The 26,213-nt window shown below is 55.2% G+C and overlaps 2 protein-coding genes across 2 annotated transcripts; one reads left to right on the forward strand and one right to left on the reverse strand.

The window, feature by feature from the left end:
• Positions 1–6,302, reverse strand: DUOXA2 (dual oxidase maturation factor 2). The gene is made up of 6 exons (XM_022587076.2): positions 3,366–6,302; positions 2,225–2,282; positions 1,796–1,930; positions 1,325–1,538; positions 752–966; positions 1–395 (listed from the first exon to the last, which is right to left on the reverse strand). Exons 1-6 carry the CDS (start codon positions 3,510–3,512, stop codon positions 202–204), a joined length of 963 nt encoding a protein of 320 aa, XP_022442784.1. The 5' UTR covers positions 3,513–6,302; the 3' UTR covers positions 1–201.
• Positions 4,629–25,778, forward strand: DUOX2 (dual oxidase 2). Its single transcript, XM_022587077.2, has 33 exons — positions 4,629–4,705; positions 4,992–5,081; positions 5,333–5,497; positions 6,096–6,283; positions 6,438–6,639; positions 6,738–6,904; positions 7,286–7,346; positions 7,495–7,591; positions 8,035–8,125; positions 8,398–8,500; positions 8,987–9,150; positions 9,685–9,860; positions 10,062–10,180; positions 10,542–10,679; positions 10,902–11,015; positions 11,216–11,418; positions 11,714–11,899; positions 12,690–12,915; positions 12,995–13,088; positions 14,689–14,876; positions 15,397–15,466; positions 15,890–15,973; positions 16,510–16,688; positions 16,846–17,076; positions 17,237–17,336; positions 18,043–18,092; positions 18,393–18,520; positions 18,772–18,925; positions 20,176–20,408; positions 20,635–20,793; positions 21,145–21,300; positions 21,451–21,579; positions 21,856–25,778. Exons 1-33 carry the CDS (start codon positions 4,636–4,638, stop codon positions 21,976–21,978), a joined length of 4,638 nt encoding a protein of 1,545 aa, XP_022442785.1. The 5' UTR covers positions 4,629–4,635; the 3' UTR covers positions 21,979–25,778.
• The last annotated feature ends 435 nt before the right edge of the window (positions 25,779–26,213 follow it).

Genomic DNA, 26,213 nt, shown 5'->3' on the forward strand with positions numbered 1-26,213 from the left:
AAAAGAAAAAAAGAAGAAAGTTTATTTACAGCTCACCCTGGGAGACTCTTTCCTGGGTGCAGGCGGCACATCTGAGGCCACTGGCCCTTTTCCCCCGCGCCCCCAGCGCAGTGCCCTCCCGGAGCTCCCCAGGCCCGGTGGGCACTGCTCCCCGGCCTGCGGGGGACCAAGGCAGAGTAGGAGTCCGAGGTTGAGTCCCTTTCACAGGTTAGTACTGATGGTTAAGTCTGAGTCCCAGAACTGCTTATGCAGTGGGTTGTTGAGGATGAGAGGAGAGCTCCCTTTCGCCTGACTTTCGAGGCCCTTGACGCTTGCATCCAAGAAGGTGCGAAGAGCGCTGGTCCGAGCGTAGTGGAGACTCAGCACCGCAGCTCCGAGGAGGAGGCACAGGATGCCTGCGTTAGCGCAGTCGCGGGTAAAGAGGGCGGTCAGGGCTCCAGAACCCGGCCGCCCGACTCCATCTATTGGAAGTATTTGCGTTTCTTCCCCAGACACACGCACCACGGAAAGACCTCTAATATGGCATACATGATACACGGGTTCGCACGCCACTGGGGCAAGATACCGAACCCTTCCGAACTCCCTTCCCCTCCTCTGTAAAATAGGCACAACAGTGCCTGCCTCTACGAACTACTGAGAGGGGCAAATTAGATAATATATGTGAACTCATTATGCAAACCGGAAAGTGCAAGCTGGGAAAAATCTCGTCTCTGCCCCCAGACACCCGGGGGCCGGTTCCCTCGGTCCTCACCCGTGGCCAGCGTGATCCAAAAGGCGGCACCGTAGTGAGTGGTGAGCTCGGAGGAGCCAAGGCGGAGCTGGCAGAGAGACACGCTGGAGATGGAGGCGAAGGCGAAGACGGAGAAGAGTGCGAAGGCGCCTGTGATCAGAAGAGCCAGGCCTCCGTAGTGCGGGACCGGCATGGAGAGCAGCACGTTGGAGAGGAGCCAGAAGCAGAACGCCACCCTGCGGGGAGGGGACCAGCGGAGCTGTGAGCCGGATTCCCCCAGCCCGCTCGGGTTCCCACGGGCTCGCCTCCCCTACCTCCCGGCCCCAGAACAAAAGCCCGGGGCTGGGATGGCGGAGGCGCAGGGAAACACTGGAGGGGAGTAGCCGGCGCCCAGCCATTGCTGGGTCTCTTCGGATTCCCACGGTCTGTACGGACCTCGTGACCATCTGCCTGCGAGGCGGCAACTCTCACCCCAAGCGCGTCGGTCTGTAACTGTAGCTCACATCCTCCGGCTCACATGTCCCCACCCCGACCCCCGCCACACACACGCACGCGCGCGCGCAAGTACGCAAAGTGTCTTCTTTCCGCGCTCACCACAGCGTGGCCGAGGCGTAGTGTCCCGCCAAGCGGTATTGGCGGTAAACCCCGCAGGGGCTGCTCGGAGTGAACTTCTCCGCCAGATAGAGAACTGGATCCGGCAGCCCCTTCTGCAATGCCTCCGTGTACGCCCCAGCATAGTTTTCGCCGATCCGCCAAATGAACTGCTCGTTGTAGTCGATGGTCTCGTTCAACTGCTGCACTGGGTTCCCTGCGGAGGGCGTCGTCGTCACCCGGCTGCGTACAGCGAGGACCGGGCAACTAAGCGGATTCGGATAGGAGAGTGAGAATCTTGAGAGAAATAGGTTTGGCAGCGGTTGGGGAAAACACATCAATGAGAGCCAAAAGCTATTCTATATGAGCTTGTGGGAGCTGTCCTCACAGGTCCTCCAGCTGCCCCTGCCTGCCACACACCCCCAACCATGGTGTCTGTCAACCTCAGGAGTTCACTTCGCCGCAGCTCCTCACCTGTGAGTGTAACATTAACGCCCTCCAGGCCTACGTGCAGACCGACGTGGGCTCGGACGCGTGCCGCACTGAAGGCCTTGTAGGATGTATCGGTGCTAACTCTGCCCACTGACCATTCTGTGCTGAAGCGTACCGCTGTGGGGAGAGGCAAACCGCGGGGGAGGGGAAAGGTTAGGGAGAAGATTGGGGAGACGGGATTGGGAGGGCGGTGATGGGAGTTGGGACACTGCACAGAGATGGGGGGGTCTAGGAGTCCAAAGGGATATACACGGTAAGGGTGGAAGAGTGGGCAATAGAAGGAGCCCACTAGAAAGAGAATGGGAAGAGGGAGCGGGAACCCATCCCCAGTTCTCCATTTTCCCAGGTGCCCTCAGGCCACTTCCTTCCTCACCCCAGGTCCTCTCCCCCTCCGCTGCATCACACACTCACCCACAATTTCTGCTCCTATGAACAGGCTGAGGAGAACTCTCACCAACCAGAACCAGCGCTGCAGGAACAGGAACCGGGTCAGGCCTGGGTACTGCCCAACCAGAGTCCCCAAGCTCTCCATTGACCCCATGCCACCCGGGCCTTTAGTGCTTCTGCAACTTCCCTCTCTTGCCCACTTTTCCCAGTTACATTCCTGACCTTTAAAGGCTGAAGGCAAGTCATGCAAGTCCCTCTGAGCCACTGGCATTTTCTAATGTTTTCTGGCTGCATGATTCTGCCTCCCAGCCCCATTTTCCAGTCCACCCTGCAACTGGGCTGTCTCTATCTGCTGCTCTCCCACCACCTTCATCCCCTTTCCTCTTCAGCCCTGGTCCCACCTCCTGCTTGGGTCACTGCCATGATGAGGCTCAGTGAGTCCAGAAGTGCTAGGCAGGCAGCGGTCACCTTCCTCAGGAGAGGGAGGCCTCAAGGTCTGGTCACCAAGTAGAGGAGGTACGAACACAACCTCTCAGATATTACTAGGTGTGCCAGTTTCCCAGAAAACAAACACAAGACTCAGGGAGGCTAGGTCCTCCTAGACTTGAAAAACAGACAACTTAGGCTCTGGGAGGGGAGGGAATCTAAGAAAAAGTGCCCAGTCTGCTACAACTTCGAAGAAATTTCTGTGGAGAAATCTCTGTCATTAGGATGGGGGCTCCCACACACATGACTCAACCCAGTGCACAGGTGAAACACAGCAGTATGAGTTGCTGGTTTCTGTCCTCTTGGCCAGAAGGTCATCACCTGAGGTTGGGATGGGAGTGGGATGGGAGTGGAGGTGCAGCCTGAGGAGAGGCAGGAGACCCCTGCAGCATGTGAAGACTAGAATTGGCCCCAGGATTACTAGACTGGGCACCCACTCTCTGCAGCAGCCTCCTGAATGTTCCAGCTGGGGTCAGCCTCCGGATGTCTTGTATGGGACCTCTCCCTAACCTTGGGAAGGGGTGCTTGCTGGGCCAGACTTCTGCCTATGCTCCACCTGTCTGGTTCAGTGCTTCCGTGCATGGAAGATCTTGCTGCTGTCTTAACTGTCCTATCCTCCAGAGACATGCTGTCCTTGACGCTCTCCACCCCCAGACCTAAACTTCTAGTACCCCCTTACCGAGTGGCCACGAATCCCGGGTAAGATGAGTAGGAAGCTGGCAGCCAAGGCCAAGAACACCAGAATGACAATGAGTAGCGGGACGCTGATGCCGGCAGCATGCCGGGGCTGAGGGTAGAAGGGCAGCACACCGTTCCACAGAGTCATGCTGCAACCCGGCCGAGCTGGGTCTGTTCCAGCGGGGAGAGCGGTCACTGGCGTCCGAGCCCGGATCCCACTTCCCTTTACCCCGTTCCCTGCGTGCGAGGACTGGACTCAACAGACAAGTCAAGTCTGAGCGCCTCGGCTTGCCCCTAAGGAAGCGCAGCAGCTAGCTGCCCTCAGGCGCTCTGGCTTGGCCGGGATGGAGTTAGGTAGGTGGGAGGGCCAGCTCTGCGTGTTCACTCTGCGTTTGGAAGTCGCACAAGACCTGAAATCCTTTTTATAGCAGCCTGGGCAGCGTGCCGAGCCGTGTCGGGGCTTTGCAGCCAGGTCCCAGAGGGATGAGGTCATGCAAACGAGAGGCGGAGGTTGCTATGCAAATGAGAGGATCCCCACCTGCATAGCAAGAGGGTGAATCCCAGTCCAGATGCTCACATCTGGCGCTGTTCTGGCCTGAGTGGACACCTGCACAGCGGGCCTCAGAGGACCCAGAGAGGAGGGTGAGAATGAAGCCGGGGAGGCTGAGGATCTGCGGAGCTGGGGAGGAGTGGTGGGGGAGAGGCAGAGAGCAGAGCAGAGAAGCAAAGATTCCGAGAAAGAGAAGACTTCTGACCCCGATGGGGGCCCTAAGCCAGAGGTCTGAGTGGGACTTGGGACCTGATCTTCCCATCCCTCGTGTCCATGCACAGGCATTCACTGAGGGGTACGAGGGACTGCAGGTTCCAGATTCCCAGCTCACTAGCCACGTTCCTTTCCCTGCCTCCTCTAGGAGAAGCAGTTCCTGAGGGGTAGGACTCAAGGCTTTGTTCGGGACCTGGGAGGCTGGAGGTAAAGTCCTGCCAGGGACTAACAAGCCCCAGAGGATTTGTGCCTCCCGGGTTCCTGTGTGTGATCGGGGTTAGTTCTTCCACGGGGTGGAGGGTGGGGACCAGTGTCACTGCCTTGAGGGCTACTTATGCCTTTAAAAAAGTGCCCCGCAGGTGCAGGTACTTGGTGACGTTTCTAAAAGCTTCGATCCAGAAGTGGACACGGCTGGCGTCTCCTCCTCCTGTGCCAACTGTCGGTGTGGGGGACGCCTGCTCCGTGTCCCTCACGTACCACCTCCCACCCTCTTGGCCACAGGGTCAGCATGGTCCGTGGAAGGCCAGAGGCCCTGGTGCTCCTGGGAGCTCTGCTGACTGCACTCCTGGACCCAGCGGGTAAGTACCAGGCGCCCCTAGTTCGGGATGTCTCCCAGTTTCCCTTGGGAGTTGGGGAAGGGAGATGTGCAGGCAAGCGGCTTCCTGAGGCTGGAAGATCGGGTGAGATGGCTGAGCGGCTCAGCCAGATGGGAAACATCCTGGCGCAGCCTAGACGCCGGGCGAGTATCGCCACTTGGGTCGGGTTGGGGGCGCTCGGCGGGCTGGAGAAGCACGGGCCGAGGCCGTCGGGTCCCAGAAGGGTCGCAGGTAGCTAGCACTGAGTGGCCCACCCTCTGACCCACAGGAGGCCAGGACTCATTCTCGCTGACCTGGGAAGTGCAGCGCTATGACGGCTGGTTCAACAACCTGAGGCACCACGAGCGTGGCGCTGCCGGTGCGTCCCGTGGTCTGGGGTGGGGAACGGCTAGTGGAGGGCAGGGTCGCGGGAGACCCGGCGCGGAGAAGCCGAGAGAGCGAGCCGCCAGCCGCCCGGCTGCCTGCGCCGCGAATTCCTGTACACCCCTGGGGACAGAAGAAAGGGTCTCGTCAGTGGGAGTGGGGAGTTGGAGGGAGGAGTAGAGCGAGGCTCGTGGGCTTGTTGAAGACGGAGTGATCAGACAGAGCCCGGCTCCCTGCTTCCCACAGGTTCCCGACTGCGGCGCCTTGTACCAGCTAATTACGCGGACGGCGTGTATCAGGCTCTGGGGGAGCCGCTGCTGCCCAACCCGCGCCGACTCAGCAACGCCGCCATGCGGGGCACAGCTGGGCTGCCATCCAGCCGCAATCGCACAGTGCTGGGGGTCTTCTTCGGTGAGAGCAAAGTGGGAGAACGCGTCTTCGGTGAGGGTTGACCTGGCGCTCAGCTCAGAGCCTGGGGAGAGGGGCCCTGAGGCCTCTCTGCAAGTCCACAGGAGACCGATACAAGACCCCGAACCACTTCCTCTCCCCACCAAGCCTCACTTCAAGACTTTCTTCCTCTTGGAGGGATTTGGGGGTGTTGATTCGGGGGTATTTGCTCTCCTAATCTTTCTCTTATCACTGACTACAAACCCAGGAGTGCCACTAACCCTCATTATAGCTTTTAGAAGCTGATTCCCCTGCCGCCCCTCTCCTGTTGTGATTATATCTTCTTTCCCCCAAAGAGGGAGGGAGAGGCAGGATCTGTTAGGAGCGGGGGACTGGCTTGGGGGAGCCCTTACATTAATTATATTATTTTGATTCTCCCAACAACATTATGGGGTGGGCGAGGAGGGTACTATAACCCCACTTTGCAAATTAGAAAAATGTTTTAGAGCTGGTGGCGCGGAATTTGCCTTGGAACATCTGCCTTTAGGCTCTTCAGAAATTGGCGTCAGCCTTGGCGGTGGGGAGTAGCAATTCTCACCAGTTTGCCCCCCGACGCCCGCAGGCTACCACGTGCTCTCGGACCTGGTGAGCATGGAAAAGCCTGGCTGCCCGGCCGAGTTCCTCAACATCCACATCCCACCCGGAGACCCCGTGTTCGATCGCGACCAGAGCGGGGACGTGGTGCTGCCCTTCCAGAGGAGCCGCTGGGACCCCAAGACCGGACAGAGCCCCAGCAACCCCCGGGACCTGGTGGGCGGGGCAGGCGGCTGGGGGGGTTGGGTGGGGCGGGACCTGAGGCAGCTGGGGAGAGGCTCCCACCACCCGCAACGACCGCCCGGCCCTCGCCCGCCCTGAGCCGCCTCGGCCACCCGACCCCCGGCTCAGCCTCCCGCTGTCCCCACAGACCAACGAGGCGACGGGCTGGCTGGACGGCAGCGCCATCTATGGCTCCTCTCACTCCTGGAGCGACGAGCTGCGCAGCTTCTCCGGGGGGCAGCTGGCGTCGGGGCCCGACCCCGCCTTCCCCCGGAACGCGCAGGACCCGCTGCACATGTGGACTGCGCCCGACCCCGCCACGGGACGGCGCGGGTCACGGGGGCTGTACGGTGAGGCGGCGGGGGCGCGGGCGGGGGGCCGGCGAGGTGCGCCCCCCTCGAGCCCACCCGCGCTCAACTCCTCGCCTGTGTCCCCACCGCGCGGGCAGCCTTCGGGGCGGAGCGAGGGAACCGCGAGCCCTTCCTGCAGGCGCTGGGCCTGCTCTGGTTCCGCTACCACAACCTGTGGGCGCAGAGGCTGGCCCGCCAGCACCCGCTCTGGGGAGACGAAGAGCTGTTTCAGCACGCGCGCAAGAGGGTCATCGCCACCTACCAGGTCGGTCGCGCGGCCCTGCCCCCACGTGCTTGTCCCCGGGAGACTCCGCTGCCCCGCAGAGCCCTCCATCCTTGGACAAGCCCACCCAGAAACACCCCTCCCCAGACAGCTACCGTCTAGGGAAAGCCCCTGAGAGTGATAAGGAGGCAAAGCGCTAGTTATACCAGAGGTTTTCTCGTGATTGTTATTTAGCTGCCCCTCCCCCCTGCCCTCGTTCCTCGTGGGCAACGGGAACCTCCGCCCCTCTCCTGTTTGAGTGTCTCTCCCGTGACTGCCCCTGCCTGGTCCTCGTCTCACACCTAAGCCTTCCTTGAGCTCAGATCCTACCTGGCCTGGCTGCTCCAGCGCTGGCCTCCCATTTCCCCCTCTCTTGACCCTCAGAACATCGCGATGTATGAGTGGTTGCCCAGCTTCCTGCAGCAAGCACCGCCGAATTACACAGGTGAGGGAGTTTGGGGAACACCTGGGCTGAGGGGGGTTTGGGGAGGGGGAGGGGGTCAGGATCTATAGGACAAAGAAGACAGGTGGGTTCGTGTGACGAGAGTGTGTGAGGGTAAAGAGCCTATTTCTCTTCTTACCCCTGTGGACAGGGTACCACCCTTTCCTGGACCCCAGCATCTCTCCGGAGTTCCTGGCAGCCTCTGAGCAGTTCTTCTCCACCATGGTGCCCCCTGGCGTCTACATGAGGTGAGGGAGGGTCTGGCTGAGCATAACACTGGCAGAGGTGAAGAATTAGTGGTCTTGTGGGCCTGGGGCCTTTTTTACACTCCTACAGTTTCATGGGGGAAAAGAAGCAGAATTTGGTGCCCTGAAACAGCACCCTGGGGTAGGAAGTTCAGTCTTAACAGGAAAATCTCCCCATTTCCTCCTAATGGCTGAACTTCAGTTGTTGAGAGCAGGATTTGTCCAGCAGCTGGGTCACTCTCTTCCCTCCTTCCCTTCCTACCCTGTGTGGACAAAGAGCAACCTCTACCTTCAATCCGCACTCGTTGCCAAACCCCTGCCATGTTCAAGGAAGTTCCGAGGACACCTCTTAGTACTGGCCAGGCCCCCTCTGAATCCCTTGCCCCACTCAACCCCACCTCAACTTCTCTGAATTCTCTTACTGCATCCTTGATTCCCCATTTCAGAAACGCCAGCTGTCATTTCCAGATGGTCCTGAATGAGGGTTTTGGCAGCTTCCCAGCTCTCAGAGTCTGCAACAGCTACTGGATTCGGGAGGTCAGCCTGGGGTCAGGGGCAAGGGGAGGTGGGTCAAGGTCAGTCTCATCACACAGGCTGGGAAAAGCAACAATTCCAGTTCTTAGGTGTTGCAGCTCCAGGGTGGTGGGAGTTGAAGGGTAGAGTGATCAGAAAATTATCTGGGGACAGCAGCTCAAGAGAGTCTAGGGCTGGCCAAGGGCCCTTTATCCTTAGGTGCTGCAGTGGTCCTGAGAAGGACCTGGCTTTAGGGGGGCCTGAGAACCTACCTTGAGTGTGTTGTTTCTTTCCAGAACCCCAGTCTGAACAGTGCCGAGGCAGTGAATCATCTGCTGCTGGGAATGGCCTCCCAGATTTCGGAGCTGGAGGACAGCATAGTGGTTGAAGATCTGAGGGGTAAGCACTGGAGGCAGAGGGGCTGAGGGCCCACAGGTCCGGGAGCCTGGGGACCCTTCTGGGTTAAGCATCAGGCAGACCTAGGGTACCTATAAAGCAGGAACATAGATAAACACACAGCAAACAGCCATTAGAAGAAAACAAGCTTTATTCTAAATTACCAACATCTGAGGATGTGGGGGAAGGGTGGCACCACAATCTCTGGTGCTTAGGTCGCTAAAGGTTTTTGTCCAGCCCTATGCTGAGGTTAAGGAGGTGGGACGGGGAATTTACTGCTTGGTGACTAGAACAGTCCTGAGTCTTAGGGGAAGAGTTTTGCCAGAAAAATTGCCCCTGGTCACACATGATGACAGTGACCCTGCACCAAGGCAGGGCACATGTCGAGGAGTGCTGAGTGTGGGTAATGCCAACAGCGCAATTCAAGGCTGCTGGGCGAAGAAGTGTTAGAGGGACTGAGCCTAGAGCCTGGTCCTCTCTCCTCCTCAGATTACTGGCCTGGCCCTGGCAAGTTCTCCCGCACTGACTATGTGGCCAGCAGCATCCAACGTGGCCGAGATATGGGGCTGCCCAGCTATAGCCAAGCCCGACAGGCCTTGGGGCTGGAGACCCCAGAGAACTGGAGTGACCTCAACACCAGCGTGAACCGTCAGGTCAGGAATAGTGATGATGATAATGGCAGCTAAAGCTTTCTTGTGGTGATACTGTTCTAAGTCCTTTACACATGTAACACATTTAATCTATGTCAAGAACGTTACAGAGTAGAGACCATAATTATCACCATTTTACTGATGACATAATTGGTAAGTCAGTCTTGGAAGCAGGATTTAAATTCAGCCATCTGATTCCAGAGTATCCTCACCACTGCATTGTACCATTACTGCAGAGTGGCCCCTGGGTTGGGTGCCATTGTCCTATTCCTGCAGGATCTCGCCCCATGAGTTGGGTGACCCTGAAGCTGCTGATCACTGGGGATAGGCAGTCTGGGTAGTGACGCACTGGTCCTCCCACCAGGCTTGTCACCACCTGAGGAGTGCTGCCTAGATAGAGGACACTTCCTCAGGCCTGAGCAGCAAGCCAGGCAGCTGATGGGGTCCTGTGTTTGAGGGATGGGGCAATAGTGGCTGCCCTCCTGACACAAAACCGTATCCACGCTCACACGCTCCTCACTTCCTGTGTGGCCCCAGGTGCTGGAGGCCACAGCCGCCCTGTACAACCAGGACGTGTCCCGGCTGGAGCTACTCCCCGGGGGGCTCCTGGAGAGCCATGGGGGCCCTGGACCCCTCTTCAGCACCATCGTCCTCGATCAGTTTGTGCGACTGCGGGATGGCGACCGCTACTGGTTTGAGAACAGCAGGAATGGGTGAGGCCTGCCTGGGTTCCCACCTCAGACTCTACCTCAGCCTGGACCCCAGACCCTCTGCCTGTAAACAGCACCCGGATGTCCCAGCACCCCTCCCCAACCCCTCTCGATCTCTTTTCTCATCTGGGTCCCTGGGCCTGAGTTTGCTGGAGACCTGTGTCCCCTTCCCATCCAAACAATTCCTGGCTTTCTCTAACTTAGGCTATTCTCCACGGAGGAAATTGCAGAAATCAGAAACACCACTCTTCGGGACGTGCTGGTGGCTGTCACCAGCGTGAACCATAGTGCCCTGCAGCCCAATGTCTTTATTTGGCAACAAGGTGGGTGGCCTGGGAGAACACAAGCAATGGTAGCAGAGAAGAGACAGAGGTTATGTGGGGATCACTTGGTGCTGTCCAGGGAGCTGGGCACCAGGCAGCTCCTTCTGTGTTGGTCTGGGAGGCCTGCATTAGGCCACCTCCCCCAGTAGAGACTAGACTGGTTTGCAGGCCGAACCTTGTGGTCAAGTTGGGATAGATGCTGAGAGATGGGATGTGGAAGAGGAATTTTTGACGGGAACAAGTTCCAGGGAGGAGGGTTTGGGAGGGAGTGGTACCTGGTCCTTTATAGGACAGAAGGGAAGGCTGCCTGGCCAAGGACTGGGATCCTCAGGCCCTGAGATCTTCTGTGTCTTTCCCTCAGGTGCACCCTGCCCTCAGCCCCGGCAGCTCACAAGTGAAAACTTGCCCCCCTGTGTGCCCCTGACTGTGACTCATTTCTTCGAGGGCAGTGGTCCTGGTTTTGGCATCACCATCGTGGCTCTGTGCTGTCTCCCCCTAGGTGAGCCCTTTACCCCTTCGTCCATTTCTCTTCTGGCTCCCCTCCTCCTCACATACTGTCCCTGCCCCTCATTACCTGCTGGCCTGTAAGCCTAGCTCCTAGGTACATTTGAAGCCAGGCTCAAGGGGCCTTGGGAAGGGAGGGGCGGCAGCCAAAGCCTCAGTGAAGCTGTAGGCGAGGCCGCGTCCCCCCCACCCAGTGTCTCCTTCTGACCCCCTTCAGTGAGCCTGCTTATCTCTGGGGTGGTGGCCTATTTCCGGGGCCAAGAGCTCAAGAAGCTACAAAATAAAGGCAGAGAGAGCGTGAAGAAGGAAGCAGCCAAAGATGGAATGTCAGGTGAGATGGGGCCAAGGGGTGGGAAGAAGGAAGGGGACAGATGGGGGGGGGGCGGTGCTGGGAGAAAGAACCAGGTTACAGATGTGGGGAGAGAGCCAGGCTTTGGAGGTGCCTGCTCAGACTGGCAGAGTGGAGCTAGCCTGAGGGCAGGGGCCTGGGGACCTCTGCTGAACCACTCTGCCCCATTGTCCCTTTCCTAGCGATGGAGTGGCCGGGACCCAGGGAGAACAGCTATCCCATCACCATCCAGCTGCTCCCAGACAGGCGTCTGCAGGTCCTGGACAGGCGTCTCTCTGTGCTCCGCACCATCCAGCTGAGGTCCCTGCAGCAGGTCCACCTCATCCTGTCCAGCAACAGCGGACGCCGCACCCTGCTGCTCAAGATCCCCAAGGAGTATGACCTGGTATGGCCCATCCTGCCTCCCCAGCTTGGGCTGCCCTCGCACATCTCCCCTCTCACGGCAAGTCCTCTCCGGCCACCCCGTCCTCAGCTACAGAGCTCAGTTGTGAAGGCTGATGCTGGGAGGAGCCACTCCTTTCAGAGGTCCCCAGCCCCACCACACTCTCCCTCTGATCCCCTTTGAGCCTCTCACCTGGCCCCAGCCGGGATGGAATGGGGGACAGCTTTTTTCTCCATCCCCCAACTCAAGACCCTCTGAGGGGAGGCTGAACCAGAAGCTTGAGCCTTCCTCCCACCAGGTGATGCTGTTTAACTCCGAGGAAGAGCGAGGCACCTTCGTGCAGCATCTGCAGGGCTTCTGTGTGAGCTGGACTCTGGGCCTTGATGTGGCTGAGATGAGTGAGAACGAGCTGTTCAGAAAGGCTGTGACCAAGCAGCAGCGGGGCCGCATCCTGGAGGTCTTCTTCAGACACCTCTTTGCCCAGGTGCCTGACTGTGCCTTTTGGAGGCAGGACCGGGCCCAGGGGTTGAAGGGACCCTGGGCTGGACAGGACCCTATGTGGGGTGATCTAAGCTTCTGCTCTGTGGGCTGGAGATTTCAGTTTCCTCATCTATGAAACAGTGATTAAAATAGGATCCATCCTTTTAGGTTGCTGTGAGGATTCAGGGAGATGGTCTACATAAGTGGTTCTCAAAGTGTGGCCCCTGGACCAGCAGCAGCAGGCTCATCTGGGAATTTGTTAGAAATTCAAGTCCTCAGGCCCTTCCCCAAGACCTAGGAAATCAGGAACTCTGGGGTTGGGGCCCACAAGCCCACCAGAGGCTTCTGATTCACTCTAAAGTTTGATAAACACTGTTCTATCTACAGGGTTTAGCCCAAGTGCTTGCTTCATTATAGGCATTAACAAATGGTAGTTACATGTATATGACTTTTAAAATCAGGCACATGGCAGCCCTATCTGAATTGACAAGAGAATGTATCTTTAGCCCCTTCCTCCCTGTCCACTTAATGTCTGCTGCAGCTTCTGTCCCCAGTGTAGGCTCTCTCACTTTGCATTCCCAAACCGTGCCCCTCCCCATTCCCACCCCATCCCCTGCTACAGTCACCCCCTCTGCAGGAAAGCAGAAGCCCAAGTCAGAAGTTTATCTAATGACCGTGAGCAGCCACCAGGACTCACCCTTTCTGAGCTGGACTTTGGGGAGATGTGAGAGGTCACTGAACTGCTTCCAGCCTCACCTCCTTCTCTCCTTCCCTCTGCTGCTGCCCGAGTGCAGGTGCTGGACATCGACCAGGCAGACGCCGGGACCCTGCCCCTGGATTCGTCACAGAAGGTGCGGGAGGCTCTGACGTGTGAGCTGAGCCGGGCCGAGTTTGCCGAGTCCCTGGGCCTCAAGCCCCAGGACATGTTTGTGGAGTCCATGTTTTCTCTGGCCGACAAGGACGGCAATGGCTACCTGTCCTTCCGGGAGTTCCTGGACGTCCTGGTGGTCTTCATGAAAGGTAGGGGGATGGTGGACCATCCCAGGAGTCAGGTGTCTTTCAGCAGAGAGTTGACGGGCATCCCCCTATGTCTTGCCAGGCTCCCCAGAGGACAAGTCCCGCTTGATGTTCACCATGTATGACCTTGATGGGAATGGCTTCCTCTCCAAGGACGAGTTCTTTACCATGATGCGGTATGGGGTGGGCCCCTCCAGTCCTGAGACTTCCTGATATTTTAAACAGGAAAACAGGTCAGGTCAGAGGAGGGTAGGCGAGGAGGTTATGAGTCCATCTACATTGAGAGGTGGCCTAGGTACTATACCCTAGACGCTCAGAGCATCCAGCTTCAGAAGTTTATCTGGTCAGGCCCCTGCCTCCAGGAGAGTCTGTATTTGCAGTGCCAACACCACCAGAAAATTCTCCCTAGTTACAAAAGACAACCAACATCAAGATGACCAGTAACAAAGCCCACTAACCCCTTCTGGATGCTCTTGGGTCTTTGCTAACTCTTCAAATGCTGTGCTTTACACAGTGAGATAATGAATCATGGAGGACGGATGCCCTGGGTTACTGCCAGTATTAATCACCAGGACAGGCAGGAGGAGAAACATGGAAAGTTCTTCTATATTCCAACCCTTCTCTCTTCCTGCTTCTTAAGCCATTTCTGGTTGTGGTGTGCCGATAAAGACCAGTTTTGAGCTCACAGACTTATTCCTGAAGACCGTGCTCCACAGCTGCCTACAGCTCTATAAGGACAGGGTTCATATCTCTCTTTGTTCCCTGCTGAATCCCCTCCTCCGCACTGTGATTGGCACATAGCAGGCGTTCAATACATAGTTAACTGAATCAGATGAAACAAATAAGTAAATGAATAAACAGAATGCATAGAACAGCCCAGACCCTTTTTAACTCTTCTACCCCTGTAAGCCTCCTCATTGCTTTCAGCTTTCACCTTAACTGCCACATTCTTTACAGTCCAGATACCACAACTGGACATGGGCTTCTGAAAGGGCTAGGGCGAGGCGCATTGCAGTTGTCCCTCGCTGGGTGTGCTGCTGCAGGACCCTCTAGGAGACGGTCTGTGCCCCCAGGGGCTGAGGTCCACCTCCTTGGCCTGTACTCAGTGTGGCTCTTGCTCAGTCTCACCCTGAGCCAGTGGGATGATGTGATTTTTAATGTGATGGCAGTGCTTGCTGTGCCATGCACACAAAGGTCTTTTTCTGCTGGACTCACACAAGCTTGCATGTTTGTTTGCTTTTGTCCCAAAGCACAGTCTAAGAAAAGAGTTATGGCCACTGTAGCTGCCACTGTGGGTGCTGTCACATTGGGTGCGGAGATACTCCTGCCTATGCCCCAGGCTGTTGGCACAAGGAAGCAGCAGCCAGTGCAGCTACATCTCCTCTCCCAACCCCCCGCTGGACCATGAACGGGGTGCCCAGCGGTGGTGTGGGAGGTATCAACATAAGAGCCTGCCACATGAGAGAGCCATGGCACACCTGGACAAGTCCCTACACTAAGTGGACATTCATCCCAGCTGTAGATGCCCCCCTGTTTGGGGACTGCTTTCTTTAACTGGTCAAGGTCACTTTGAATTTTGTTCTGCCTTTTGAGCCCTTGGCCACCCCACCCAGCTTAGCGTCAGCGGCAGGCTGGATGAATACCTTCTCAGTGCCATTTCCTGGGTCACTGGTAACCACATTAGATAGGCCAGGGCCCACCCCACCCAGCACCTGCCTGAACCTGACCTTGCCGGGTGACAGGCTGCATTCGTCTCTCCTCCCTCCCCCTGCCCAGGTCCTTCATCGAGATCTCCAACAACTGCCTGTCCAAGGCCCAGCTGGCTGAGGTGGTGGAGTCCATGTTCCGGGAGTCGGGCTTCCAGGACAAGCAGGAGCTGACGTGGGAGGACTTCCACTTCATGCTGCGGGACCACGACAACGAGCTCCGCCGCACCCAGCTCTGTGTCAAGGGTGGAGGTGGAGGTGTGTGAGTTTGGAAGGCGTCAGGAATGGGTGTGTCTTCAAAATGAGAGTTCCTGGTGCATAGCACTCAGGTCATATTTCTCTTTTAGTCCTTGGTGCCTAGTAGAGAGCCAGGCACGTGTAATCAAGGGCATCACATACACCTGTGCAATTTATACACAAATATACCCACTGAGGGGTCAGGGCAGGCTGAAGTCCAGCTACATTCTACACACCAACCATGTGCATTGGTCTGGGGTGTGTCTGGCCAGAGGAAAAGGCCCTATTTTCTCTACACAGAGGACCTGCAGGGTTGCATCCGCCTGGAGGGGGGCCCCTTTTCTAATTGCACTCAGTTGCCACATTGTCTAGCAGTGGCCGCCGCCCTGTGTACAGTGGGTGCTCGGTGTGAGCAGTGAGGGGAGCAAGGCTGGGGAAAGAGATGGGGACATGACCAAGTCACTGGCAAGTGCCACGGCAGCCTTCCTAGGACAGTCTCCCCCCTCGTGGGGAAGCCCGTCCAGCTTCTTGTTCTCCCCAGGTATTGGAGACATTCTTAAACCAAACGTCAGCTGTCGAGTGTCATTCATCACTCGGACTTCTGGGGAACGGTGAGTGGGAATGGGGCACTGGGAGGTGCCCCGGCTGGGTCCCCTGCAGAGAAATGAAGGAGTAGGGCTGGTGGAATCAGCCCCTGGGCCAGACATTTGCTCTGAAAGTAGCTTTCAGCGCACGGTTGTTCTAGCCCAAGTTCCAGCTGCCTCACACACATACCCCTTACTGCTCAGGAGCCTGGCTCTCTCCCTGCCCCTCCAGGACAGAATCATTCTACAGAACATGTGATCAGATCATGTTCATTCCTTCTGTCTTGCCTTCTGCCTGGCTTCTTTCTGACCGGTTTTATGGGCAGGTTCTGTGGACAGAAATGAGTCCCAGGATCTATACCCTCCCACACCAGCCCCAACTCTGACTTGGCAGTTCTTCTCCTGGCTGCAAAGACAAGGGGAGAATGAAACCCATTTTTCTCTTCTCAGTTCTTGCCCTCAGGGAGTGGGGCTCCCTGTCTCAGAAGCCCCAGAGTTGGGAGGCCCTGGGTTGAAGAAGAGGTTTGGCAAAAAGTAAGTGTTTCCCAGACCCTTGACCCAAGGAGACATGGGGAGAAGTCTCAGGGTCTCTGGTCTGTGCACACCCCCACACACAAGGAACCATCCTGAGACTCATTCCAGGTGTCCCTGACCAGATTGGCAGGCTATTGAGTTAATGACTCTTCAACCTCTTCCAACCTCTGCACCCTAATCTTCAGGCAAGGGGCCTGGCACTCAGATGCAACACCAGGCAGTGAGGGGTCTCCTGGCTCCTGCCTGCTTTGGGCACAGCAGTGAGGCCTGTGCAGGGAGCAGGAAGAAGGAAGCACAGAACAGAGAGGAGGAAGTGGAGATGGAGTCGTGGGGAGATGGAGGAGTGGGTGGAGAGGGCAAATAAAGCTGAGAGGTAAAGGCTTGGCAGAGTGGGATTCTACCCCCCAAAAGCTTTTTCTTTCATCTGTTGTGGCCCATCCTGACCGCTACCAGATCACCAGGTCTCCTTCATAGGGTGGCATTTAGGGGAGGACAGGGTGCCCTGATCTCGGGCCACCTGCCTCCCATTGCTGCAGGACAGTGGTGCCCCCTCCCCGGCTATACACAGAGGCGCTGCAGGAGAAGATGCAGCGGGGCTTCCTGGCCCAGAAGCTGCAGCAGTACAAGCGCTTCGTGGAGAACTACCGGCGGCACATCATGGTCGTGGCAATCTTCTCGGCCATCTGTGCCGGACTGTTTGTGGAGCGTGCTTACTGTAAGGAGAGTTCCAGGTTGTGGGCAGGGGGAGGGGAGATGTGAGAGCCTTCTGGTTATTATTCTTGATCCTCAGGAGTCTGGATAGGGGAGCCCAGCTGTTCTGACTGGGGTCCAGGCTTCTGTGCTGTGCTGATCCACCCCCACTGTGCCCCCAGACTATGCCTTTGCCTCGCCACCCTCGGGCATTGCAGAGACCACCCTCGTGGGCATCATCCTGTCGCGGGGCACGGCGGCCAGCGTCTCCTTCATGTTCTCCTACATCCTGCTCACCATGTGCCGCAACCTCATCACCTTCCTGCGAGAGACCTTCCTCAACCGCTACGTGCCCTTTGATGCAGCCGTGGACTTCCATCGCTGGATCGCCATGGCTGCTGTCGTCCTGGCCAGTATGTGGCTCCTGGGCACGCTCGCCACTGCTGCAGTCCCCTGGGTCGAGCTGTGGGGGAGGCAGTGGGGAGACTGGAGCTACTTATACTTCCTGCTCTCCTGGGGGCTGGAGGTAGAGTTGGCCCTGGAGGCGTCTCTAACAGGATGTGTCTCTTTCAGTTTTGCACAGTGCTGGCCACGTGGTGAATGTCTACATCTTCTCAGTCAGCCCCCTCAGCCTGCTGGCCTGCATCTTCCCCAGCGTGTTTGTGAATGATGGGTCAGTTTTGGGGAGGGTCCCCCTTGGGAATCCTGGGGCAGGCCTCAGGGTACAACAGAAAAGAGGTAGATGGCCCTAGACCCTCCACTCTCTCACTAAGTGAGGGCGAGAAGCTAGCATCCTTGGGGAAGCTGAGAGATGACTTCCTTGCCCTCAGGAAGGAAGCAGGCTGTAATTGGCCAGGAAAGGAGTTTGGGAGATGAAGTCGGAGCCTCTTTCTCACGTGTACCTGACACATAGCTTGCTATCTCAGCCTACTGTCCATTCACTGGGCAAATATTTGTGGAAAACGTCCTGTGTGTCCATCCAGGAGCCAAAGAGTAGGGATGCCAAGATACATGCAGTCGTTCAACAAATATTTATTGAGCATTTACTCTGTGCTGGGCGTTGTTTGAGCATAGGGATAGAGCATGGAGGTAAGCTCCCTGCCCTCATGGAGCTTACAGAATATGAACCAAGCACTTCAAGGAAGCAAAGGTCAGCTGCAGTAGGAGAATTCAAGATAACACAGGAGGAAGAATTGCTTTGAGATCAGAGGGTGGAACTGCAGGAGGCTGGGTGCCATGTTCTTTGGAAGGACCCTTGGCCATCTGGGTTGAGGCCCAGTAACCTCCGCATTCAAGGCCGTCAGGAACAGAGTCACATTGCAACAGTGGTAGAGCCCCTCCTGCCCCAGCCTGAGGCTCTGGGTGTCTTTGTCCTACAGGTCCAAGCTTCCCCAGAAGTTCTACTGGTGGTTCTTCCAGACAGTCCCAGGTAAAGAGTAGACTGTATGTGGAGTCTGGGGTTTCTGTCTGAGGACTTTTGCTTTTGTCCTCCCTCATCTTCCCATGAATACACACTTGTCTATAGTGGTCATAGGATCCCTTTGCAGCCTCCAGCACAAGCCTCAGCTCCAGTTTCTTTGGGCAAGCTGTTCTGGGAGCCAGGGAGGGATGAGAGAGGTCAGGGAAGAAGAGCGGAATGGGGAAATGCCCTCTGGCATTCTCAGCCCAGGCTGAGGTCCCGAGGCCAGGGGCTCTCTGACCCTGTCCCCGCTGCCCCCGCTGCCCCCAGGTATGACAGGGGTGCTCCTGCTCCTGGTTCTCGCCATCATGTACGTCTTCGCCTCCCACCACTTCCGGCGCCGCAGCTTCCGGGGCTTCTGGCTGACCCACCACCTCTACATTCTGCTCTACGTGCTGGTGAGGGACTTCTCTGGGCAGGGCCAGGCCACAAGGCAGAGATGAGCACTCATGATGTGGGGAGGGAGCAGGGTGAATTGGACGTGAGATCTCAGACCGAGACCCCAGATCCGAGACCACAGCCTATGGAGCCTATGCCAGCCCCACCTACCCTGCCCAGGCCCAGGGCCCAGGCAGGAAGTATCTGGGTAGGGTGGGTGCAGGAAGGGGGCCAGCTGGGCCTGAGCTATACTAACTGGCCATGTCTCCAGCTCATCATTCACGGCAGCTTCGCTCTGATCCAACTGCCCCGTTTCCACATCTACTTCCTGGTGCCAGCACTTATCTATGTGGGGGACAAGCTGGTGAGCCTGAGCCGGAAGAAGGTGGAGATAGGCGTGGTGAAAGCAGAACTGCTGCCTTCAGGTACCAGGCCTGGCCTGACCCTCGGTGGGGAGCATTGGAGGTCAACTCATGGGACGTGGGAAGACAGCTCCCCAGGCCTCCTCATCCCATTGCTGCCTCTCTTAGCCTCTCAGGGACCCCTGCAGCTTTCCTGATGGAACTACAGCCCCCAAAAGAGCTGTGCTTAGTTCCCAGGAGGACTTACAGACAGTGAGAAGTGACTATGAGAAGAGGAGGCTGAAAGTGCATTCAGAGGGGTTTAAGGACAAGAAAGACCCGCGCTTGTGTGGCCTGGGTGCAGGGTGGGGAACCATACATCCCTCTCCCATTCCTTCACTCAGAATAACCTCTCTTCAGAGACAGATAAATGGCCCAGACTGCAAGAGTCTGTTGTTGGTAGTCAGTGTTGGCCAGAGTGGGGATTCACATCAATGTAAATGGTGGTGGAAGATGACTTAAGCGACAAGGGGCCAGCTAACCTTCAGGACTCACATAGTAAGAAAATTAACCTCACTTCAACTGTATTTCAATCAAGATTATTTAAGAACAAAGTCTCAGCATGGTATTAGCATGCCTTCTGCATCCTCCAGTACTTGCGAATCTCCTTTTTCCACAAAGAGAGAACAAGCCTGAGGCTCAGCTATGGTCAGGCAACAAACAGTATCCAGCTAAAATTTGATAAACCATGGTACCTTCTGTTTAGACCACATGATACTTAGGCAAGGCAATGTAGGGTACTGGTTAAGAGCTTGGCCTCTGGAGCTAGATAGACCACATGATGCTGGTTTTCTACTCACCTTAGTGACCTAAATGTTCTTCTCAAGGTAAATTGAATTGAAAAAGTAAGTCAATTTAAAGAAAAATGTTAGATAAATGATAGTGCAGCAGGTGTGCTGATATGGCCCACCATAAAGGTAACCCTCATATGGTGGAGGTTTGGGAAACACTGAGATGGTACCTGGGGAGCCTGAGGTCCCCTGACCTAGTAGGCTGGTATCCAGGACAGTGGTATCAGGCCTGGACCCTTAGTGGGAAGAAGCAGCAAAGAGGAGGGGAGGGGCTGGAACAGGAGAGCAGAGAAGCCCAGCTCTTGAGTTACCCAGGAAACAGAGAAGGGCGCCCTCCAACTCCCAGCCCCAGAAGCCATACTCGCTCGATCATGTTACTACTCCCTGTGCCTCAGGTGTGTGGAGAGGACAGGGTACCTGCCAGTCCTCAGGTACCAGGAGCAAGCCCTCTGATCCCTACCCCTCCCTGCCCATGACCCCCAGGAGTGACCCACCTTGAGTTCCAGCGGCCCCAAGGCTTTGAGTACAAGTCAGGACAGTGGGTGCGGATCGCCTGCCTGGCTCTGGGGACCAACGAGTACCACCCCTTCACCCTGACTTCTGCGCCCCACGAGGACACGCTTAGCCTGCACATCCGGGCAGCAGGGCCCTGGACCACCCGCCTCAGGGAGATCTACTCACCCCCGACGGGTGACAGCTGTGCCAAACATCCAAAGGTGCCCATCACTGGGAACCACTTTGGGGGTTCTGGCATTGATAGAAGGTCCCCACCCTCCCTGACCTTGGGATAAGATGCTCCAGCCACCCCAAAGCCAGACTGGGAGAGGGCTGGGGCGCCTCAAAGAAACTAGTTCTCCCTGTCCTCCCGACCCCCACCCCCCATTTCTAACCTCAGAGCGGGGGAAGGGCCAGGCTCATCTCATCTTCCTCTTCTGTTGGCAGCTGTACCTCGATGGACCATTTGGAGAGGGCCACCAGGAGTGGCATAAGTTTGAGGTGTCCGTGCTGGTGGGAGGGGGCATTGGGGTCACCCCCTTTGCCTCCATCCTCAAAGACCTGGTCTTCAAGTCATCCTTAGGCAGCCAAATGCTCTGTAAAAAGGTGAGTGTCCCTCTCCCATTCTTGAAAGAAATGGGGACAGACAGCCTGAGTGTGTCCCCACATCCCAGCAGAGTAGCATGATAGAAAGTCCCTGGCTCCTAGGCAACTGGTTCTGCTGCGACCATTCATACCCAGTTGCCCAGATGGCAAACATTTGAGGGAGGGTAGGAGGTGTAGCCAGAAGAGCCTCTGCTGGGATCTGTGGCTAAGAAGCCTTGGATCAGGCCTGTGGGTCCTGCCAGAGGTTTGGTGCCTGTGGGGGGTCCAGGGCTTCCCACCATTTCAGTATAAGCATCTGGGTAGAGGAATCTTGAGCTAAGCTGAGTCAGAGCTTTAGTTGTGTGTCCCCAGATCTACTTCATCTGGGTGACACGGACCCAGCGGCAGTTTGAGTGGCTGGCTGACATCATCCGGGAGGTGGAGGAGAATGACCACCAGGACCTGGTGTCCGTGCACATCTACATCACCCAGCTGGCTGAGAAGTTTGACCTCAGGACCACCATGCTGGTACGTCAGGGCCGGCCAGGCAGGGCAGCTCAGTGGGTATGTGGGTTGAGGGTAAGGATGGCCAAGGCAGGTGGGTGGACCGCCATCTGGAGTAGGAGCTGACCCTGGCTCTGCCTGGCTGTGACCTTCCTCCTCTACTCCCTCCCCCAGTACATCTGTGAGCGGCACTTCCAGAAGGTGCTGAACCGGAGTCTGTTCACGGGCTTGCGCTCCATCACCCACTTTGGCCGACCCCCTTTCGAACCCTTCTTCGACTCTCTGCAGGAGGTCCACCCAAAGGTCAGTCCCACCCCGACCCATCCTTCCCCTGCCAGGACTTCCTGGCCCTCAAGCAGCCTGCAGCTGGGTACTGAGCAGAGGACTTCAGGATGGGGTCAAGCATTGCAGAAGGGCTTCAAACCCCACCCCCTGCCTCCCCAACTCAAGCCGCCTTCTCAGGGCCTGGGGTCAATGCCCTGGTCATTCCAGCCAGGCTTGAGAAGCAGCTCCCTCCTGGGGAGGAAGCCCACAGGCCTCTGCTTCTCTGCAACCACTGCCCCCACACACACTTGACAGGTGAGGAAGATCGGGGTGTTTAGCTGCGGCCCTCCAGGAATGACCAAGAATGTAGAGAAGGCCTGTCAGCTCATCAACAGGAAGGACCAGGCCCACTTTGTGCACCACTATGAGAACTTCTGAGCCCTCCCTCCCTGGTTCCTGATCCCTCCGTGGACCAGCCCTGCCAGCAGTTTCTGTCAGAATTCACCTCAGGCCTCAGCTGGAGAGCTGGAAGAGCCTCTCCCTCATTGCCCCATCTGTCCCAGGCTCTGAGAAGATACAGGAGACCCTTCTAGCTTAAGCCACAGCAGGCTGTGGCAGACAAAGTGGGGAGGGGACAGTCCCTGCCTTGTGACAACTATGGAGGTGAAGAGATAACAACCGCATTTTCCTCTGATAAGTCCCCATGTCTGTTTTCCTTCCAGAAAATCAATGTATTGCTTTGGTATTTTCTTGGCCTAGGCATTTGAGGGAGGACAGGGTGGGGATACCTGGTGTGAAGAGAGGGTTCAGAGTGAGAATCTCCTCAGAGCCCAGCTCAGAAGTTGCGATGCTAAACCTGGATGGCCTGCCTGCCTCAATTCAGTCTCCGAGGCCTTTTCCCTCCAGCTCTACCCCCCAACCCATTCCTGCTCCTAGAGGGTCAGGAACCCTGAGGAGCAACAAGCAACGCCCGCTCCCTCACCTCTTGGCTGGCCCTTCTCTTAGCCTGCTGGAGCAGCCCCTCAGCTCTGGTACCAAGGGAGTCCAGCCTCTCTGCCAATCATCCAGAGTTCCCACTCAGCTCCCCTCCTCCACAGGACTTGGATGACCAACTGTCCCAGTTTGCCCAGGACTCTCCCAGTCTTGGCACTGAAAGTCTCTTGTCCTAGGAAACCCCTCAGTCCCAGGCAAATCAGGGCAGTTGGTCACCTTCCACAGGAGCCAATCTGGGACATCACCTCCATACTCTTTAAGACCCTTCCTTTTCCTTCTTCAACTGGCTCTTTCCTCAAAAGCTAAGCTGTAATTTAAAAAAAACAAAAGGTATAATTTGCATAAAGTGTACAAATCTTAAAGTTACCATGTACTACATATGTTACTACTACCCAAATCAAGATATAGAACATTTCCATCACCCCAGAAACTTCCCTTGTACCCCTTCCAGTCAGTCTCCCCAAGCCTTAGAAGCAACCACAGATGTGATTTTCTGTTATCACTCCAGATTCATTTGGTCATACTGAATGTACTCTTTTGAAACTGGTTTGTTTTACTTAGCACAATGTCTCTGTGATTCATCCATGTTGTATATATCAGTAGTTTGTTCCTTTTTATTGATGTGTCATATTCCATTGTAGAGATTACCACAGTTTATCAAATCTTCTGCTAATAGACATTTAGATTGTTTCTAGTTTTTGATAATTATGAATAAAGCTGCTATGAACTTTCTTAGGACTTATCTTTTGGTGAACATAATGCACTCATTCCTCTTGGGTATGTATCTAGGAGTAAAATTGCTGGGTAATAGCATCCTCCAGCCAATAGGACCTGTGGCAGGGAGAGTTTCAGCCCATCTCCACATTCCTGCCCCAGGCTTCTGTCCTCATTGGTCATACTCTACCTCTTCTGACAGGTCAGATGCCTTTAGCTCCCTACCCTCTGTACTGAAGGAATCTCTCTGACAGAACTGGAAGGGCACCAGATCAGGAGCTAAGAGACCTGGATACGAGTGCCAACTTTGCCTATATGTAGCTACCGAGGAAAATCCCTCAACTTCTCTGAGCCTGTTTTCTCATGTATTAAAATGTCTGTGTGGGTATTAGGAAGACAGATAGTGGTACTGGCCCAGAAAATTATACAGATGAGAAAATTTATGAGAATATATTATACAATTGCAATGTATTTTGATTATTAATCTACCTATTTCCTAACAGCATCAGGCCTCCAGGCCTCCAGCCCTCCTGCCCCTCACTGGGTCTACAACCAGTCACTAATCCCAAACTCCAGCCCCTTAAGTCTCAGCCTTAGCTGTATTCCCAAATCTGGCCCATCAATTCCTTCCTTGTTCCTTTCTAAAGACCACTCAAAATATTTATCTGTCTCATCCTAATTCATCTACCCTTGCTAGACCAGATGATATTGTTAACATGGCTGTCATGATTGTCCATAATATTCTCTACTCAGCCCTATCCTCCCTACCATTCTTGAGCCTGAGTGAGGGTCTCCTGAAGACTCCATGATCACTTTTTCCCAGAGCCCAGACAATGTCAATTGCCTGTCCAGCTGGACAGAAGGATGTGCCATTATGATCCTGAGTAGCCTCAGGTGGCTCTTAGGCTGCCTGGCGTTGACTCCAAACCCCAGCCAAGTTCTAGATATCAGCTATAAGCATGTATTCATATGATCTGGCTGCTATCCAACCTTGCTCAGTTTCCAGAAACCCACTTGTTGCTGTGGTAAAAGTCAAGGACTTGCAGAGAGGATAGAAGTGTTTTCAGCCTGGTCATTCACCAAAACCTCAGTGGGCCCCACCCTTCCTGGGACTTTGTAGCCAAGTCTTCTTGGGAAGTGGATCGAATGGCAAGATCAGGCAGCCAGCAGGTGATATGCCTTTGGACTGAGAAAATGAAGTCACTGCACAAATGGGTATAGGGGAGAGGTTAGACTCTGGAAAATATGTAAACATGGGAGGCCACAAAATGTCTCATAAAAAGAGGACTAGGGAAAGGTGACTCAGAAAAACTTCACAGAAACTGTTATGTTGACAGTGAGAAAGAAAGCAAACCTCTTCTGCTCCAGGTCACAGATATAGGTCTCAGGCCCTAGGACAGAGCCCAACCCAAGCCCTGCCTCATAGACATAGGAACGCGGATGAGAATGGAACAGGGATGGAAAAGGAATCCGGTGGGATTAGATGGAGATAGGATTGGAGATAGAGAAGATGAGGATGAGACTGGATGGAAGGGCTTCAGTGTCTGGTGGGAAGGGAGTGCACAAGGATGGGGAGGTGCTGAGACCGAGCTCTAGAAGAAAGAAGTGAAGGCTAGCTCTTTGTCTTTTTCTCGAACTTTCCAGATCCAGCACCATTTGAGAGGGGAGAAAGTTGATAAGATGTGGCAACCTTCCCACCCACTTCCTAAGAATTTTTGAGTAAGAGGAGCCAATCTAGCATAATCATTAAGAGTGAGGGCTCTTGACAACACAGCCAGAAATAATAAATAAATATATATATAAAAAAAGAGTGAGGGCTCTTGAGTCAAACTGGGTTTGACCTGAGTCAAACTGGGCCACCAGCTGGGTGACCCTGAGCAAACAAAGGAGCTCTCAGTGCCTCATGTTGCTTCTTCATAAAGGGGGGAATAACATGAGTATCTGCTTCTAGGAGTTTGGGAAGACCCCAATGATATAATTCAATTCAATTCAACAAATGTGTGCTGAGCATCTATTCGATCCCAGGCGAGGTCCTGCTCCCATGAAACTTACCTGTTAGTGGGAGCAAACAGACAAGAAACAAGTAAAAGAAAAAAAGGAAGATAATTCCAGATCATGATAAAGAACTTTGAAAATAATAAAACAATAATCTGATAGTGAGTCACTAAAGGGGACCCTTTAGATAAGATGATTAAGGGAAGGCCCCTGAAGTGACTCTAAGATATTAACAACTAATGCACACAGAGCTTGCTGTGTGCCCAGTGCTATTGTGAATGCTTCATATGTATTAACTCACTTAATCTTTAGAACAACCTATGCAGTAGATATTACCATTCTTCCCATTTTATAGATAAGGAAGCTGAAGCACAAAGAAGGCTTAAATAACTTGCCCAATATTGCCCAGAATGTAAGTTGAGAGGTCTAGATTTGAGCCCAGAAAGTTTTAATCAGAGACCAAGCCCTTAACTACTGCTTTATCTTGCCTCTCAAAAACAGGCTGCAAGTGTGCAGGCAAAGATAATGTATGATAGCCTTTAACTGTGCCTGGCACTTCATAATATTATTGTTGTTGTCATAGTTATTATTGTTATTAAGAGAAATTGAGGTTCCGGGAGGCAGAGCTCCATATTCTGAGGAGTTTGGAGTGTTTGGGGCTTGAGTGATGCTAAGTGGCGTGTTCTGACTGTCCTGTGCTGACTGCTCCCTTCCCTTCCCATCTCCCCAGGAAGGGGGAGGAGGAGGCCTGCCTTATCCTCTAGGGACATCAGGCCCCCAGATCATCTGGAAGTCACTCTATCCTGGCCTTTCCTGGAATGCAACAAGGAGAGCTGACCACCTTCCCACCCAGTCTCCAGGAAGTTGTAAAGGGTCTGGGAACTTCTCCAGCTGACTTCTCAGGAATTATCTTCCTCCCTGGAAGGAGACTTCAGATGAACTGTAACATGAAGGCACTCCCTTTTCTGAGA

Source organism: Delphinapterus leucas, chromosome 2, assembly GCF_059928025.1.
Source record: "Delphinapterus leucas isolate spDelLeu-1000000601 "Yukka" chromosome 2, BTC_Dleu_Yukka2, whole genome shotgun sequence".
Lineage (NCBI taxonomy): Eukaryota > Metazoa > Chordata > Mammalia > Artiodactyla > Monodontidae > Delphinapterus > Delphinapterus leucas.

Excerpts from the sequence above, each read along its gene's own strand:
- DUOXA2 (XM_022587076.2), bottom strand. The coding sequence starts at position 3,512 with ATGACTCTGTGGAACGGTGTGCTGCCCTTCTACCCTCAGCCCCGGCAT. Across the intron at positions 1,539-1,795 it reads CGTTAATGTTACACTCACAG|GGAACCCAGTGCAGCAGTTG; the intron begins GTGAGGAGCTGC and ends CGCCCTCCGCAG. Across the intron at positions 396-751 it reads TTGGATCACGCTGGCCACGG|GCATCCTGTGCCTCCTCCTC; the intron begins GTGAGGACCGAG and ends GCGCTAACGCAG.
- DUOX2 (XM_022587077.2), top strand. The coding sequence starts at position 4,636 with ATGGTCCGTGGAAGGCCAGAGGCCCTGGTGCTCCTGGGAGCTCTGCTG. Across the intron at positions 8,126-8,397 it reads ACAGCTACTGGATTCGGGAG|AACCCCAGTCTGAACAGTGC; the intron begins GTCAGCCTGGGG and ends GTTTCTTTCCAG. Across the intron at positions 14,877-15,396 it reads TGTCAAGGGTGGAGGTGGAG|GTATTGGAGACATTCTTAAA; the intron begins GTGTGTGAGTTT and ends TGTTCTCCCCAG.